At 41.0% G+C, this 18164-nt stretch overlaps 1 protein-coding gene across 1 annotated transcript in view; it reads right to left on the reverse strand.

Annotated features, from left to right (window-relative positions):
* nsfl1c (NSFL1 (p97) cofactor (p47)) overlaps positions 1–8634 on the reverse strand; it is a 31054-nt gene extending 22420 nt beyond the window's left edge. The window contains exons 1-4 of the mRNA XM_063041414.1: positions 8483–8634; positions 5045–5136; positions 2877–2948; positions 176–341 (exon numbers count right to left, since the gene is read on the reverse strand). Of these exons, the coding sequence (XP_062897484.1) occupies positions 176–341; positions 2877–2948; positions 5045–5136; positions 8483–8587 (435 nt within the window). The 5' untranslated portion in view covers positions 8588–8634. The remainder of the gene's footprint in view (positions 1–175; positions 342–2876; positions 2949–5044; positions 5137–8482) is intronic.
* Positions 8635–18164: the final 9530 nt, after the last annotated feature.

An 18164-nucleotide genomic window follows, 5' to 3' on the forward strand; every position in this document is an offset into this window, starting at 1 on the left:
TTATTACTGCTGCTTGTGTTCAGTTTTTTTTGGAGTACAATAAATGAGTTGTTACTGTTTGTCTTAAACAAAACAGCTCATTTATTTGCAAAAACCTACACACTTACTATGATAACTGTCTAGCCAATCAGAAACTTGCAAGGCACTTATAGACCGGGAAACTTAATATGCATACCTTAGGTTTACTGGTTTCTCCAGGACTTCTGCCAGCTCGTTCAACAGCAACTGCACCATGTTCCTTTGCTCCTTTAAAAAGGTCTTCTACAACTTCATTTGAATTCTTCTTTTTAGGAGGACCAACAATTTGTTGTCCACTTCTTTCTGAACCACCGGCATAAAATCTTTGAAACAGAAAACATATCTCAAATTATTTGTTATGTACTGGTGACTCACAGAAAAATTAAAATTTCCTTGTATTCTAATGATCAATTGTATCTCAATTAATAAGGCCAAAAATATTCAGCAACCACAAACCCTTGCATTAAAAAAAAATCCAGAATTGGATAGTTATTTGATTTCCCAGTACAGGTTTAGCTTCAATGAGCCCAAACCACATGCTATGCTCCAATAAAAGGTAAAGTTAATAAAACATCATCATCATGTGCCAAAAAATAGGAAAACAGATTATTATCTGAATGGTGGCCGATTAGGAAAAGGGGAGGTGCAATGAGACCTGGGTGTCGTTATACACCGTCATTGAAAGTGGGCATGCAGGTACAGCAGGCGGTGAAAAAGGCGAACGGTATGCTGGCATTTATAGCGAGAGGATTCGAGTACAGGAGCAGGGAGGTACTACTGCAGTTGTACAAGGCCTTGGTGAGACCACACCTGGAGTATTGTGTGCAGTTTTGGTCCCCTAATCTGAGGAAAGACATCCTTGCCATAGAGGGAGTACAAAGAAGGTTCACCAGATTGATTCCTGGGATGGCAGGACTTTCATATGAAGAAAGACTGGATGAACTGGGCTTGTACTCGTTGGAATTTAGGAGATTGAGGGGGGATCTGATTGAAACGTATAAGATCCTAAAGGGATTGGACAGGCTAGATGCAGGAAGATTGTTCCCGATGTTGGGGAAGTCCAGAACAAGGGGCCACAGTTTGAGGATAGAGGGGAAGCCTTTTAGGACCGAGATTAGGAAAAACTTCTTCACACAGAGAGTGGTGAATCTGTGGAATTCTCTGCCACAGGAAACAGTTGAGGCCAGTTCATTGGCTATATTTAAAAGGGAGTTAGATGTGGCCCTTGTGGCTACAGGGGTCAGGGGGTATGGAGGGAAGGCTGGGGCGGGGTTCTGAGTTGGAGTATCAGCCATGATCATAATAAATGGCGGTGCAGGCTCGAAGGGCCGAATGGCCTACTCCTGCACCTATTTTCTATGTTTCTATGTTTCTATTGTATGAAGTGGGCGATCATGGTCTTCCATCTGTCGTTAATCTAAGCATTGCCAACAGGGAAGACACCCTTCACACTGTTGTTCTTATTCTTTTCTCTATCTATGACCATGATTGTTCCTGACAAATTTTTCCACAGAAGTGGTTAGCCACTCCCTTCTTCTGGGCAGTGACTTTACAAGACGGGTGACCCCAGCCATTATCAATACTCTTCAGAGATTGTCTGCCTGGTGTCAGTGGTTGCATAACTAGGACTTGTGACATCCACCACCTGCTCCCATAGCTTCACCTGACCCTGACCGGGGGTGAGGGCTAAGGAGGCGCTAAACCTTGCCTAAGGGTGACCTGCAGGCTCACAGAGGGAAGAAGCACCATCCTTTGTTAAAGATGTATCGCCACCCTGTCACCCAGTTAATAAAACAGAGGTACATAATCAAGCATCATATAAGCACTGAACCCCATCTCCACACCACAGTAAGCAAGCCAAACAGTGTGCTTAAACATATTCAATGCATACAATGGAAGCTCCGTTCAAGAAAATACCAATTTCAATGGCTGCAAAAGAAAATCATGAAAAGCTAATATTCTATCCCTTTGAGCAAACTAATCTACACATTGTTATTTTCACTAAAAGATTTTTAGTTTAAAGAGTTGTACAGTTCAAAATAAACTCATCTGTGCCTTTGAATATATAATTAGGACTGAAAGTAGTAATTTTGATGACCAATTGAAGTAGCATGCATGCATATAATCAAATGAAATAGGCAATAAGCATCAGAGGTCATGGACTTGGTACCTAGTTGGGCAGATGCTGCTCATCGGCAGAACTCAATTGCCTATTTAAAGTGTTTGCATATTTTAAAACTATTACCTTCTTACACTTCAAAAGAGCACAGCTCCATGCCTCACCAAATTTTAAAATTCCCCACCCATAGATAACTAAAACCCCTTCAGGTTAAACTTTGAAAGCTACATTATTCCACTCATTTTTGAGGTCAGACTGAATACTCCACAAGTGTTGAGTCTCAGCAGTGGAAACATCCCCCAAAATATGAAGAGAAGAGCACAATTAAAAAGACTAATAAAAACAACTGCAACTCAATTGTCAAGAGCACGAAGGTATTGACTGCCTGTATCTCACACCATAAATCACACACAAGAGTCCACGTTGGCTTTTCTGTACAGCTCACTACTTTTGTTCTAGAACTGTAATGTTTTCATCTCACTGCAGATATCCATTTAATTATGCAAGTCCAGACAAGTTAGAAACTGAAAACATAGAATTCAAAAGAAAATCTGAAATAAAAAGAGGCTGGTGGTATTCAACAGACCAGGCAGCATCTCTTTCCACAGAATTCAATCTGTCTGCTGAGTAGTCCCAGCATTTATTTTTTTAAAATTATAAATGAAAACATGTTTCCATCAGAGGATTTTAATGCAGAATACAAATACCAGAATATTTTGAGATTATTTATTTTACAAACCTTTGGCCTTCATCCTCCTCTTCATCCTTCTCTTCATTCCACAAATCTCTGAATGAGGTTACTCGGGCATCACTACAATTGCAACCAACACTTTACATCAATTATGTAAAGGACACTTACAATAATCTGCACACTGTTTTATCAAACAAATGATTTAATCATATGCCTATCCTCCTTTAAATGAAGTAATATTCATTATTAGTTACTTCTCTGAGGGAATATGAAGTTAACCAATGCACAGAACACTATCATATATTATAGCAGTGAATGATAAACAGAAATTAAAATAATAAAACATTTTACTTAGCAAAACTCAGTGGGCAAAAATACAGGTTCTTATAAAGCATTGATGTAATATTATAAGTGATTATAGTAGGTTGCCAGTACATTTACTCTACAGCCAATTCACAATATATGCATTTATAAAGAAAACTTCTCTCTGCTCTTAAATAGGAATTGATTTGAGGTACATTATTTATAATGGGATTGTATCAATTTCTTTTCCTTTTAGTTCTCTTGCAGATGAACTCTTAAATTCATTGAGCTTTGTACGCATTTGGCCTGATTAAATGGAGTTTATTGTTCCATTCTCCCATAGGCTTTACTCAACATAGCAACTGACAATTCCCCAGTGATTAGCTTGTTTTTATTCAAAATCAAAATACATCACACTATATCCCAAGAAGCAATGAGAAGCATCAAAGTTCTCTCTGGATGGGCCTCCAGCTCAGTGAGAAGATGCAAAAAAAAAGTGACACCGGCAAACAGAGTGGCAGGTGTAGATAGAACAGTCTAAAATAAGAAAGATGTCAATTTAACATACAAAAGCAATTAAGTAATTCATGCTCTCAACATTACCACTGACTAATATTGTTACAATGTTTAACTCAGAGAATTTCTTTTTGCATTATGCAGGGGCTGGGAAAAATTCTGATGTTGTTTTGTCACTCTGTGTCAAATATTATCAGTCACAAAACTGGCCACAACATAATTTGGAAGCACTGAAGCAACAAAGCATTGGAACAGTTTTAAGCTAAATTATATTCCCGTAAAGATATAGCTATAGATTCAACATTCAGATCTTGGAAAACTAACTCTAATTTCACTTTTTATATTTGTTTGCCTATAACCAAAGTGTCCGAAAGGGAAATTAAACACATTTTCAATACCTGATACTCACTGTAAGCAAACAGTATCCCAAGGGCAAAAACCTCAAATCATAGCTGTTAGTTCACTAAGGATAAGCATAACTTACAATACCAGCAAAAGAAAGGACAATGTTATTTTGCATGACCACTATAAATTTCAAATATCTAGTCATCATCCAAAAATTGCAAATATTGGATTTAAACTTTCAGCACTAACTATATATGCATCTAGGGGTAAAAACACCAATAATAATGGCACATTACTAACAAATAGAAAAGAACAGAGGGGACCTGAAGTGTACATCCACAAATCTCTGAACGTAGGTCAAATAGATAGGTAATTAAGAAGAAATACAGGTAATTGCCTCCATTGGTCGATGCATAGAATACGTAAGCAAGAGTGCCATGATAGAACGTCACATTAGTTAGATTAGGGTTAGAACACCATATACATTTTGCAGCACCACACTACAGGAAGGATATGATAGCGCAAAAGAGGATGCAGGGGAGATTTGAGGAGGTGGCCAGGCTGGGGAAGTGCAATTACATGTAGAGACTGTCAAGGCCAAAGTTGCTCTCTTTGGGAGAAGAAAGGGACCAAGGAGAGATTGTATTGGAGGCAGAGACAGAAGAACAATTACGATTAGCTGCGAAGTCAATAACCGGGATGGAAAGTTTTGGATTAATTGAGAAAATAATTAATCATTGAAAAGTGAAAATCGGATTGTTGCCAGAAGGAAAGTCAGAAACAAAATTCTCAATCACAAGTGAACTCAAAAGACCAGAAACAACAAAGTTAAGGGTTAAAAGCCGAGAAGAAAGATTATGTCAGAGTATATTCAGCCAGCATGAACCTATTGGGCAAAATGACTTCCTTCTATACCACCAAATTCTATGAACGGTCAAAAAAACTGATATATGTGGCATATCAATGCTTCAATAGGTATCGATGACTAAAAGAAGACATAAGAGAATAGCACAGGGTTAAAGAATCACAGAAGAATACATTAATGCTCTCACCTCGGCACATTTCTGGAACCGCTGCTAGATTCAGGCTGAGGTAGCGTTATGACATCATCACCACCATCTTCAAAAAAGCTTCCCAGTGCCAGCTATAAACATTCAGAAGCACACAACACTACATTAACTTTCTTGGAGGATCAAATTAACTTACTGATAGTTTAAAAAAAATCACCAATTTTATTTTAAAAGTGGCATCAGGATCAGTCATGAGCCTATTAATCCTTTAAGTCGTACAACACAGTATTATGAGATAGGTATTTCAATGGCAATAAAAAGATTAGAAAATCCTGCACAGTTGGAACCTTGTCCAAAGTCCAGCAAACACAAATCAGTATATTAGCAATTAAAACCAGAATGAGCTCATTCAAACATATCAACATTTTGAAGTCCTAAGCATTGCAACTTTGCAAGCATACCTTTTAAAAATTAAGATAATTGAATCTGCTTCCACCACTCTTTCTCGCAGTGATATCCACATTATAACTACCTAGTGGGTGTAAACATTTTGCCCCATGTTACAGCTTTCTTCTTTTATAAATTACCTTTCACTGATATTGTAGCATCTATTTTACTTTACCCAGGTCCCTCACAAAATTCAAAATATCAAGTTAATCCTAAACTTGTATCTTTGGTGAATAACCCAAGCTTCTGTGGCACGTCCATGTAATTGTTCTTCCTTTCCAAGGGGCGATTTTAACAATTTCTTTCTTGGTCCTTCACATTCCCTGAGGGTCCAGCCAGCATTGACAGTGCAACTATTTTTTGTTTCATAGAGGTTAAACATTGCATTCTTGTGTTTATGCTTCCATTTATAAAGTCCAGGATGCTAAGAATTACACTATTCACAATTGCAAGAAGGTACCAGCAGAATTCACTGTACTACTGTATTGTTTGCCGCACACCAGCATGAACCTCTCACACTCATGCACTCAAGACAATGCAAATTACCTACACTAAACAAGACTACTCTCAATTAAGGATAACTTTATTAAATACTGGATAAATTAAACTATAAAGCCAATTGATCAATGTACTTTGCATGCAAAACTTCAACTTATAGTGCTAGTAAGGAGTTGCTATTGATCTACACCAGCAAGAAGAAAGTTCGTTCATGGCTTCTGATCTTCAACTCTATCAAGAGACTTCTGCTAGAAGCTGTGAAACTAGATCAAAACAAAGGACAGTTCATCCGTGATTTTGACTATATCAGAATACATTAGTAATATTGACTTCGTAAACTAACAATTGAAGAACAGCCATTTGACAGAAATAGCAAGAGAACAGCTGATGTTATGGAATTAAAAGTCTATGGATCACCATGACTCAGCAATGAAAAAGGTCATTACCAGAACAGAACAGGACCAACTCTTAGACTGGCATGGATCAGCATTACCTTTAACGTGTTTAGTTCTCAACTGTCTAAAATGTTTCATTCAGATGAATCATTAGCTTTACCACATACTGTTAATACATTCAAAACAGGAGGGGGCAAATGAATTCTGTGACTGTTCCACTCACCATGACTGTAACTGCTCATTATCTTTGGAAGTGCACAAAGTATGAAAATATTTGCAATCTCAATAGTCACAGTTTGCATCAAACATCGACACCACCGCCAAATTTATTTTTTCTTCACTGCAGCATTATCTTCCTTTGTGTTTTCTCATCACTTTCATAAATCTCCCCCTCAAGGTTTAATATTCACTTTCAATTTTTTTTTTCCCATTTGGTAAGGAAAGCACAGAAACTACATCAAACATGGAAACAATTTATAACTTGAACTGTCAACTCTAATTTTATTTCACTTGCTTATATCACACTTGCTTAGATCATTTTGTTTCTGTCAAGTGGTTATCAATCTCTCTTTGGTAATGACAAACTTGTTAGAGTCCCATTGCAAATTAAATATAGTTTGAAACTTTCACTTTCACTTTGCAGTTACCAAGTTTAAACCTCCCTGTCATGCTTTCAATTTTTAGGTATATAGATTTTGAAAACCTCTACTTGATCCCTTTTTAATTTAAGTTTCATTAAAAGTTACGTAACTATACATTATCAGTTGAATTATTATTCTGACTTAGAAATAAAATTTCCTTTCTTCATTACCAACTGAGTCAAAAAGACAAAATCATTTTAACCAATAATAGTGTGGCAACTTCACCACACAGAATGCAGTTCTTCAACGTAATTACTCACTATTGTACCACCTTCCTGAGGCAATTAGTACTAGGCTTGCTCACAATGTCCACAGCATACAATAAATATTACACCCCAAAAAAATCAGTTATTGTATCATTGCAATTTCAACCCTTGTTAAAACAATTATTGGCATTCAGGAATCTGCTTTACCCAAGCAGCAGACTACATGGTCACCACACCACTCTCAAAGGATAACCACCCACTCTGTTAAAACTGTGATCCAGCATTTGGGTATTACAAAATACTCCTCTTACTAAACAAGTAAACTACATAAACTTGTCACAGTATTTGGCTCATAGACTTAATAGAAGAAGGTGAGAAATAGAACTTCATATCCATCAAGAAAGACTAGAATCCTCCAAGAGAAAAATAAACTGAGAGGTGACTTCAATAATATGGTGGTTTTTGGTTAGGATAATCATTCCAGCCAGAGACCAGAAATATGGATGCTAAATGTAGGATAGAAATCAATCAAAAGTACGTAATTTAAGATAAAAGACGAAGGGTCTCGGCCTGAAACGTCGACTGCACCTCTTCCTAGAGATGCTGCCTGGCCTGCTGCGTTCACCAGCAACTTTTATGTGTGTTGCTTGAATTTCCAGCATCTGCAGAATTCCTGTTGTTTGAATTTAAGATAAACTTCGTTTCCTGCTATATAGTGTGATTGACATGTAAAATTTGTAACAGCTCTCTGTAACTGCAACTTGCAAAGCAGGACTTGGGGGAAATCACAGAAAAATAAATCAAAGGGTAAAAACACTGAAAGCCTCAAGATAAACAAGGGACTCGCGGGACAGACTTGCAGAATGGAAGGCCCTGTCCCGTGCGGCAAATGCTATAATGCTACGTACCCACCATTTCAAGGACGATAATGGAATCAAATCAGGTGTACAAGACCTTGCACTTTTCCATCTACAATCATCCCCCCAGCTCAGAACCACCTAGACATCAAACCCAGATCTGCCGCGACGGGGGGTCCTTGGGCCTGGATCCCACAATGCCCCTGATATTGCTGAATCACCACGCCATCCTCAACCTCTCCCCGGGAGAAGTGGGAGATGAAAACGGCGAGCATCACCCTACCCCGAAGGGGGATCAAATTCAGGGAGAACCGCACTAACCCGGCGCCATTTAGCGGTACACTACTACAGGCCCAAACGCCAGCCTAAGCCGGCAGAGCCCTGATGGCGGCAACCTACAGCCATCTTCCCTCCACCCCTCGGACACCGGCCTTACCTCCAAGTCCCAATCCGCGGACTCTAGATAGAACCGCGCCCGCTCCTCCTCTGCGCCCGTTACGGTCACGAACTCACGAATAGCTTCCTGCTCCGGCAACGCCATCTCCCTGTGGCACAACCGTACTGTTCCCTCCGTCCCCCCACACGTAAAAGCTCACGCTAAAGGTTCCGTGGGAAACAAATGATCCATCTACGAACAGAGTACTGTACACAAGGAGCTCGGACGTATGACTGCAACATTGTGTATGCAATTGTCATTGGTAACGTCCTCAGCTGTGATGCAAATAAAACAGGTCCAAAAACTTGCAGTCACAGATGATCCCTTTGCTGGTTGCTTGCTGTTAAATCATTATATTCAATTTAAATAATCAGTTTATACAGTACAAAGAAATGAGTTAGATGTACTAATGTTTTTTTTATAAATACAATTATGATGTACACTCATTTTCACAGTTGGAAATGCATGGTGAGAACCTCCGTTTACAAGATTGGTGGGATGTTGTGGGACTCATTGGCGTTGTTATTGTAAAAGTGCATCGGGTTGGATTCAAGATTCTTCACTACATGAGTGTAAAGGAAAACGAAATGTTTGTTACTCAGGATCCGACGCAGCACCGCCAGAGGGGTGTAAGTTGTGTGGATTTTCTTGAAATAGATGAACATCTCCTTTGTCTTATTGGCATTGAGGAAGATGTTATTTGCCTGGCACCAGGCCTTGTGCCCTTCCACCTCCTCTCTGTGGGTTGTCTCATCGTTGTTGGCGATAAGCCCCACCATCAGTGAAATTGGCAATGTCATTGCTTGGGTCTTTGGCCGTGCAGCCTTGTGTGAGCAGAGTATACAGTATAGCATTAGGCTCAGCACTCAGCCCTGATGGGCACTCACGTTAAGGCTGATGGGGAGAGAGGAGTGGTTGTGCATCCTAACTGTCTGAGATCTGTGGGTTAGGAAGTATAACATGTAGTTGCACATTAGACCAGGGAGTATGAGTTTATTTGCCAAGATCTGTGGGACAATAATGTTGAATGCTGAACTGAAATCCAGGAACAGTGTTTTGACATGTGTCCTTGTTTGTCAGGTGTGGCAGGGCCAGGTATATGATAAATGCTATGGCAGCTGTCACAGAACAGTTCTGTCTGTAAGCAAACAAGACAAAATCTGCAGATGCTGGCAATCAAAGCAATACGCACAAAATGCTGGAGGAACTCAGCAGGCCAAGCAGCATCAATGGAAATGAGTAACAGTCGCTGTTTAGGGACGAGAATCTCCAGCAGGACTGATGAAGAGTCTTGGCCTTAAATGTCAACCATTTTCTCTTTTCCATGGATGCTGCCCGGCCTGCTGAGTTCCTGCAGTATCTTGTGTGCATTGCCGTCAGTAAGCATTTGTGGCAGTAAGCATCGTTGAAAGTGGTGTCACAGGTAGATATGGCCGTAAAGAAAGCCTTCATAAATCAAAGTATTGAATACAGGAGATGGGATATTATCTTGAAGTTGTATAAGACTTTGTTGGTGAGGCCTAATTTAGAGTATTGCAATTTTGGTCACCTACCCTATAGGAAAGATGTAAATAAGTTTGAAAAAGGTACAGAGAAAATCTACAAAGATGTTAGCACGGCTGGAGGAAATGAGTTGTAAGGAAAGATTGAATAGGTTAGGACTTTATTCCTTGGAATGCTGAAGATTGAGGGGATAGGAATATATGAAATTATGAGGGGTTTGGATAGGGTAAATGTAAACAGGCTTTTTCCACTGAGGTTGGGGGTGTGCCCTATGTGTCAGGTATGGAGTTTTTGAGATGTACCCATACCAGCCGTTCAAAGCACTTTATGATGATTGGTGTCAGTGCCACCAGGCAGTAGTGGTTTAGTTCTGAAACTGTAGAGTTCTTTGGTACAGGATCATGATGGCTGATTTGAAGCACGCAGTGACAGTAACCAAGATAAGGTGAAGTGCTGAAGATGTCTCTGATGGGACATTTTTGTTTGGGAGGGTCAATAATGGAGTTGGGCAGTGTGTCATGTATGGTAGGGAGGTGCGGTATATGTCAAAAAGATGCATGCATATCCACAGTCTGAGATGAACTTTAAATATACTAGGCCAGCCTTGGAAAGTGCTCCATATTTAGAGGCTTCCATGTACTTGAGCTCTTTTTGTTTTCCACATACTAATCTGTATTTACTGAATGCTTCCTTGCTGAAAATTAATAATAGATAAGGACCTAAACCTTGTTTTGTGGAGAAGAATGGTGTGAAAAAGAATTGAAGCTACCCAAGGTAACAGAGCTGTAGAATGCATTTAATATTGCTATGCGCATGAGGCTGAAAATTCACAATCAGCCATGTAAATTTATCCTTTGGACTTGAAACGACAGGATTTAAGTTCAGACTTGAGGAAGGAGAAATAAAGAGAAGTGCATGTGAATTGCCAAGTATCTTGTAAATTTTAAAGTTGCAACAACAAAGTCATAGAAAAGTACAGCAAAGAAACAGGCCCTTCAGCCCATCTAATCCATGCTAAACAATTTAAACTGCTTATTCTCATCGACCTGCACCCGGAGCATAACCCTCCATACCCCTACCATCCATGTACCTACCCAAACTTCTCTTAAATGTTGAAATCAAGCTCGCTGGCAGCTCATTCCACACTCTCACGACCCTCTGAGTGAAGAAGTTTCTCCTCATGTTCCCCTGAAACTTTTCACCTTCCACCCCTTAACCCATGATGTCATACCCAACCTCTGTGGAAAAAGCCTGTTTACATTTACCCTATCTAAACCCCTCATAATTTCATATATTCCTATCCCCTCAATCTTCAGCATTCCAAGGAATAAAGTCCTAACCTTTTCAATCTTTCCTTACAACTCATATCCTCCAGTCGTGCTAACATCTTTGTAGATTTTCTCTGTACCTTTTTCAAACTTATTTACATCTTTCCTGTAGGGTAGGTGACCAAAATTGCAATACTCTAAATTAGGCCTCACCAACAAAGTCTTATACAACTTCAAGATAACATCCCATCTCCTGTACTCAATACTTTGATTTATGAAGGCTTTCTTTACGGCCATATCTACCTGTGACACCACTTTCAATGAATTATGGACCTGTACTCCCAGATCCTTTTGTTGTACGACACTCCTCAGTGCCCTACCGTTCACTGTGTAAGGCCTACCCTGACTGGTCCTACCAAAGTGCAACACCTTGCAGATGTCAGTATTAAATTCCTTCTGCCATTTTTCATCTGGTCCAGATCCCACTGCAACTCAGGTAGTCTTCCTGACTGTCCATTACACCCGCAACCTTGGTGTCAGTATTAAATTCCATCTGCCATTTTTCATCTGGTCCAGATCCCACTGCAACTCTGGTAGTCTTCCTGACTGTCCATTACACCCGCAATCTTGGTGTCATCTACAAATCTGCTGATCCGGTTAATCACGTTATGATCCAGATCATTGATATAGGTGACAGACATCAACGGACTCAACACCAATTCCTACAGCACTCCACTAGTCACAGGCCTCCAGGGTCAGAGAAGCAACCATCTGGCTTCCCTCACAAAGCCAATGTTTAATCCAGTTTACTACCTCATCTTGAGTGCTAAGTGGTTGAACCTTCTTGACCAACCTCCCATGCGGGACCTTATCCAATGCCTTATCTACTGCCTTGCCTTCATCAACTTCCTGGTAACTTTCTTGAAAAGCTCTATAATGTTGATTAGACACAACCTACCATGCACAAAGCCATGCTGACTATCCCTAATCAGTCCATGTCTTTCCAAGTAACTCATATATCCAGTTGCTTATAATACCTTCCAAGATCTTTCCCTCTACGGATGTCAGGCTCACCAGTATATAATTTCCTAGTTTATTTTTAGAGCCTTTCTTAAACAGCGGAACAATATTAGCTAACCTCCAATCCTCTGGTACCTCACATGTCACTACGAATGATTAGATATCTCTGCTAGTGCACTCTGCAATTTCTGCACTTGCCTCCCACAGGGTATGAGTGAACACCTTGCCAGACCCTGGGGATTTTCCACCCTAATTTGCCTCAAGACACAAATACCTCTTCCTCTCTAATCTGTATAGGTTCCATGACCTTGTTGCTGCTTTGCCTCACTTCTACAGACTCTGTGTCCATCTCCTGAGTAAATACAGATGCAAAAATCCATTAAGATCTCCCCCATCTTTTTTGGTTCCACACATAGATCACCATTTTGATTTTCCAGAGGACCAACTTTATCCCTAGCAATCCTTTTACTCTATCCCTTGGGATTTTCCTTCACCTTGTCTGTTATGGCAATCTCATGCCCTCCTGATTTCTTTCTTGCAGTTCTTATATTCCATAAGTACCTCATTTGTTGCAACCTGCCTATACCTGAAATGTCCTCCTCTTTTTTAACCAGGGCCTCAATATGTCTTGAAAGCCAAGGTTCCCTAAACCTTTTATTCTGATAGGCACATACGGGCTTTATACTCCCGAAATTTTACTTTTGAAGGCCTCACACTTCCCAAGTACACTTTTGCCCTAAAACAGCCTGTCCTAATGCACACTTGCCAGATCTTTTCTGATGTCATGACAATTGGCTTTTCTCCAATTTAGAATTTCAACCTGCAGACCAGACCTATCTCTTTCTGTCACCTGCCCTGTCTCATTCCCTATTAGAAGATCAAGAATTGCACATTCTCTCATTGGGACTTCTATGTACTAATTTAGGAATCTTTCCTGAATACGTTAGACAATCTGTATCCCATCTAGTCCTTTTACAGTATGGGAGTCCCACTCAATATGTAGAAGGTTAGTATCACCTACTATAACAATCTTGTGTTTCTCGTAACAGCCTGCGATATCTCTACAAATTTGTTCTGCTAAATCCCACAGACTATTGTGTGGTCTTTAATATAGCCTCATTATTGTAGTTATATTCCTCATTTGCACCCATAATGCCTCAGTAGATGAGCTCTCCAGTCAGAGCATTGCTGTAAAATTTTCCCTGACCAGTGAAGCCATCCCTCTCCTTTAATCCTTCCCACTCTGACATGTCTAAAACAACAGAATATTGAGTTGTCAGTCCTGCCCCTCCTGCAACTAAGTCTCACTAATGGCTACAACATCATAATTCTAGATGTTGATCCATGTCCTGAGCTCATTTGCCTTTCCTACAATACTTCTTGCATTGAAATATAGGCAGAACATTAGTCAAACATACCCAACCTTTTGTCTGAGGTCTTAACAACATCTATCCCCACAATCTTCAGAGAGTGACGAGGTTGTGGAAACAGATGTTGTTCAGATGTCTCAATTTTAACACCACATCAACAGCCTCTACTTTAACGCTCCTCTCTCCAATTCTAACCTCACTCCCTCTGAACATGCTGTGCTCCACTCTCTCTGCATTAATCGCAACCGCACCATCAAACCTGCAGATGAGAGGGGTGCTGTAGTAGTCTGGCACACTGACCTCTACTTTGCCGAGACTAGGCAGCAACTCCCTGACACCTCCTCTTACATACTCCTTGAACAGGACCCCACCAAGAAGCACATAGCCTTTGTTTTCTGCACCGTCACTGATCTTATCAACTCTAGGGATCTCCCATCCACTACCACCAACCTCATAGTTCCTTTACCCAGCACCTCCTACCCAAGATCCACAAACCTGACCATCCAGGTAGACCCATTGTTTCAGCCTGCTCCTGCCCCACTGAACTTGTGTCTGCATACCTCGATTCTTGTTTTATCCATCTTAGTAAGGTCCCTTCCTACCTACATCCATGACACTTGACACAGTTTTGATCTTTTCAATGACTTTAGGTTCCCTGGCCCTGATCATCTCATTTTCACTCTAGATGTCCAGTCCCTATATACTTCTGTCTCCCATCAGGAGGGCCTTTGGCTCTCCGCTTCTTTCTAGGCAACACACCCAACCAGTTCCCCTCCACAACCACTCTCTTCCATCTGGTAGAACTGGTCCTCATCCTCAACAATCCCTCTTTCAGCTCTTCCCACTTCCTTCAAACCATGGGCACTCTCACAGGTCCTGGCTATGCCTGCCTCTTTACTGGCTACATGGAATAGTCCATGTTTCAAGCCTACGCCGGCATTGCTCCCCAGCTCTTCCTACGCTACATCGATGACCGCATTGGTGCTGCTTCCTGCACCCATGCTGAGCTCATCTACTTCATTAACTTTGCCTCCAACTTCCACCCTGCCCTCAAATTTACCTGGTCCATTTCCGAACCCTCCCTCCCCTTTCTTGATCTCTCTGTCTCTGTTGCTAGAGTCTACGTACTGATATCTTTCATAAGCCTACCAACTCTCACAACTATCTGGACTGTACCTCTTCCCACCCGGTCTCTTGTAAAAATGCCATTCCTTCTTTCAGTTTCTCTGTCTCTCCCTCTCCCTCATCCGCTTTCAGGATGAGCCAAACATTACAAAACAACTGAGATGCCTTCCTTCCTCAAAGAAAGGGGCTTCCCTTCTTTCACCATCAACACTGCCCTCAACCACATCTCTTCCATTTCACACATATCTGCCCTCACCCCATGCTCCCGCCGCCACACCAGGGATAGGGCTCCTCTTGTCCTCACCTACCACCCGAATAGCCTCCGCGTCCAGCACATAATTCTCTGTAACTTCCGTCATCGCCAAAGAGATCCCACCACCAAGCACATCTTTCTCGCCCCTCCACTTTGTTTTTCTCAGGGATTGCCCCCCTACACGAGTCCCTTATCCACTTGTCCCTCCCTACTGATCTCCCACTGAAAGGGTAATCTTGCCTGGTCATCTGCCTGTCCTTCCCCAAACTAGTGAGCCAAATGACATCTTGCATATTTTCTGAGTTGAATGCTATTGGGTAATTTAGTGAGGCCAGCTAATTCAAAAGGAAAAGTAAGACTGAGTGGATGGTAAGTTTATGATGAACCAGTTTGCAAGAGACTAGATGGAGTTGGCAGGATGCAGAGAAAAGGGGAAGGGGGGGGCTGGGATTCAGCAACTGTTTGAGGCAGATTCTTGCAAACTGAAATGAAATTGACTCGTGAGCAGCTGGTACATATCACTAGTCCTGGTTATGACACCATTGACACCAGGCAGACAATCTCTGAGTATTGAAAATGGCTGGGGTCACCCATCTTGTAAAGACACTGCCCAGTAAAAGGCAATGGGAAACCATTTTTGTAGCAAAATTTGCAAAGTGCAATCATGGTCATGCATCCTCCAATGCGCTGAATATAACTAGTAATTAAATGCCTATCTGAAATATCAGCCCCGGCTGGGTCACCTGGAGGAGGTTGTATGATGTTGAAAGACCCGAAACACCCGATGATTCCAGGAACATCACTGAAGATGTGTCCAGAAGCATCAACAGATGTATGTACACAGCTTACACCGAGTTCATCAGTGACACCCAGGAAAGACTGGTGACAACCGCGAAAAGAGTGGTGACGACTGGTACTGGTACTGTGCCATTCAGAATTAGGTCTGTATGTGGCAATATTTCTGTTAGCTGAAGACAGAATGTAGATCCATTTAAGATGTGAATGATATAAATTAGGATACCAAAAGTTTTTCCCGTTATATAAAAAGGGTAACGGAGGTGAGGGTTGATATTGGACAACTGGAAAATGATGCTGGTGAGGTAGTAATGGGGGACAAAGAAATGACAGATGAAATTAAGGGGCACTTTGCATCAGTCTTCACTTTGAAAGATATTAGCAGTGTGCCAAAGGTCCCTGGGTGTCAGGGAGCAGTAGTGAATGCCATTGCTATTACAGAGGAAAAAGTGCTAGGCAAATTCAAAGGTCTTAAGGTGGATAAGTCACCTGGACCTGATGGACTACGTTCCAGAGTCCCGAGAGAGGTTGCTGAAGAGATAACGGATGCATTGGTCATGATCTTTCAAGAATCATTTGGTTCCGGCATGGTCCCAGAGGACTGGAAGATTGCAAATGTCACTGCACTCTTTAGGAAGGGAGGAAGGCAAAAGAAAGGAAATTATAGGCCAGTTAGCCTATCCTCTGGTTGGGAAAAGAGTTGGAGTCTATTATTAAGGATGAGGTTTCAGGGTACTTGGAGACTAATGATAAAATAAGCATGGTCAACATGGTTTCTGTAAAGGGAAATCTTGCCTGATAAATCTGTTCAAATTCTTTGAGGAAGTAACAAGCAGGGTGGACAAAAGAGAGGCAGTGGATGTCATTTACTTGGATCTTCAGAAAGTATCTGATAGAATGCCACATAGGAGGCTGCTTAATATTATAAAATCTTATGGCACTATGGGGAAAGATACTGGCATGGATAGCGGAATGCCTGGCAGGTAGGAGACAGTGAGTGCGAATAAAAAGGTTCCTTTTCTGGTTGGTTGCCAGTGACTAGTGGTGTTCCCCAGGGGTTAGTATTGGGACCACTGCTTTTCACCTTGTCAATGATTTGGATAATGGAATTGATGGTTTTGTGGCAAAGTTTTCAGATAATACAAAGATGGGGAGGGGTAGATAGTGAGGTGGAAGCAACGTGTTTGCAGCAGGACTTCGACAAATTGGAAGAATGGGCAAAAAAGTGGCAGATGGAAAACAGTGTTAGTATATATTTGATAATGCATTTAGGTAAAAGAAACAGTAATGCAGACTATTACCTAAATGGGGAGAAGGTTCAAACATCAGAAGTGCAGAGTGACTTAGGATTTCTTGTGCAAGACTTCCAGAAGGTTAATTTAAAGGTTGAGTCTGTGGTAAAGTAGGCAAATGCAACATTGGCATTTATTTCAAGGAGAATAGAATATAAGAGATAGGAGATAATTCTGAGCATTTATAAGATTGTAGTCACGCTGCACTTGCAGGATTGTCAACAGTTTTGTGCCTGAAATGGCCTAATTCTGCTGCTACATCTTATAATTTATGTAGTCTGAGGCCCCACGCTTAGAGTTGCAAGTTGTGTACAAGGGCAGGATCCAGAATGGGGAAGCTGATTTGTTCAGACTTAACTGCTTTGCATTGAGGAATGGTGTCAGCATTATCTACGGAGGCTTGTATTTGGATGTGGAGATAATAGTGGTGCATGAACATTTTTATTTCTAGGACTGATTCATGAATTACTATGAACTCTGAATATTGAGGTGTGTGTTTTCCCAAGGAAGTACTTACTGGAAATGGAATGTTTTGGAATAAACCACAAACACAAATATACTAACCCATTCTGCCATGCAATACTCTGAAAGAGATTGACAGAACACTTATGAAAAATATTTTCTTCTTCGTGTGGGATCAAAACTAGGGGAGCAGTGGGGAGTGGTACGGGGCAGGATGTGCACAGATGTTATCATCTCTGGGAAGGGAGTCTGTCAATCAAGACTGAGATGGAAAGAAGCTTAGGATTTCTCCACCTTTTCAGTGGTTTGGGTGCTCTGATGTTATGAATATGATACTTGGAGACAATGGAGAGTTAGGAAATATGGTGATCAGGCAAGAAAGTGAAGACGACTTGGGAACATCCATGACCTTATTAAATGGTGGAGAAGGCAGCGGTGATCGTATGGCTTATTTGAGCCTTTGTTTCTTACCTCTTAAACAAGTTTCGGGTTTCTCAGGAGTTTTTCCTGTATTGCTCTATCAGAAATACTGGTTGTGAATGAAATAGTGTGAGTGTGAGTGTGTATATATGTGTGTGTGTATATTATATATAT

This window comes from Mobula hypostoma, chromosome 2 (genome assembly GCF_963921235.1).
Source record: "Mobula hypostoma chromosome 2, sMobHyp1.1, whole genome shotgun sequence".
Taxonomy (NCBI): Eukaryota; Metazoa; Chordata; class Chondrichthyes; order Myliobatiformes; family Myliobatidae; genus Mobula; species Mobula hypostoma.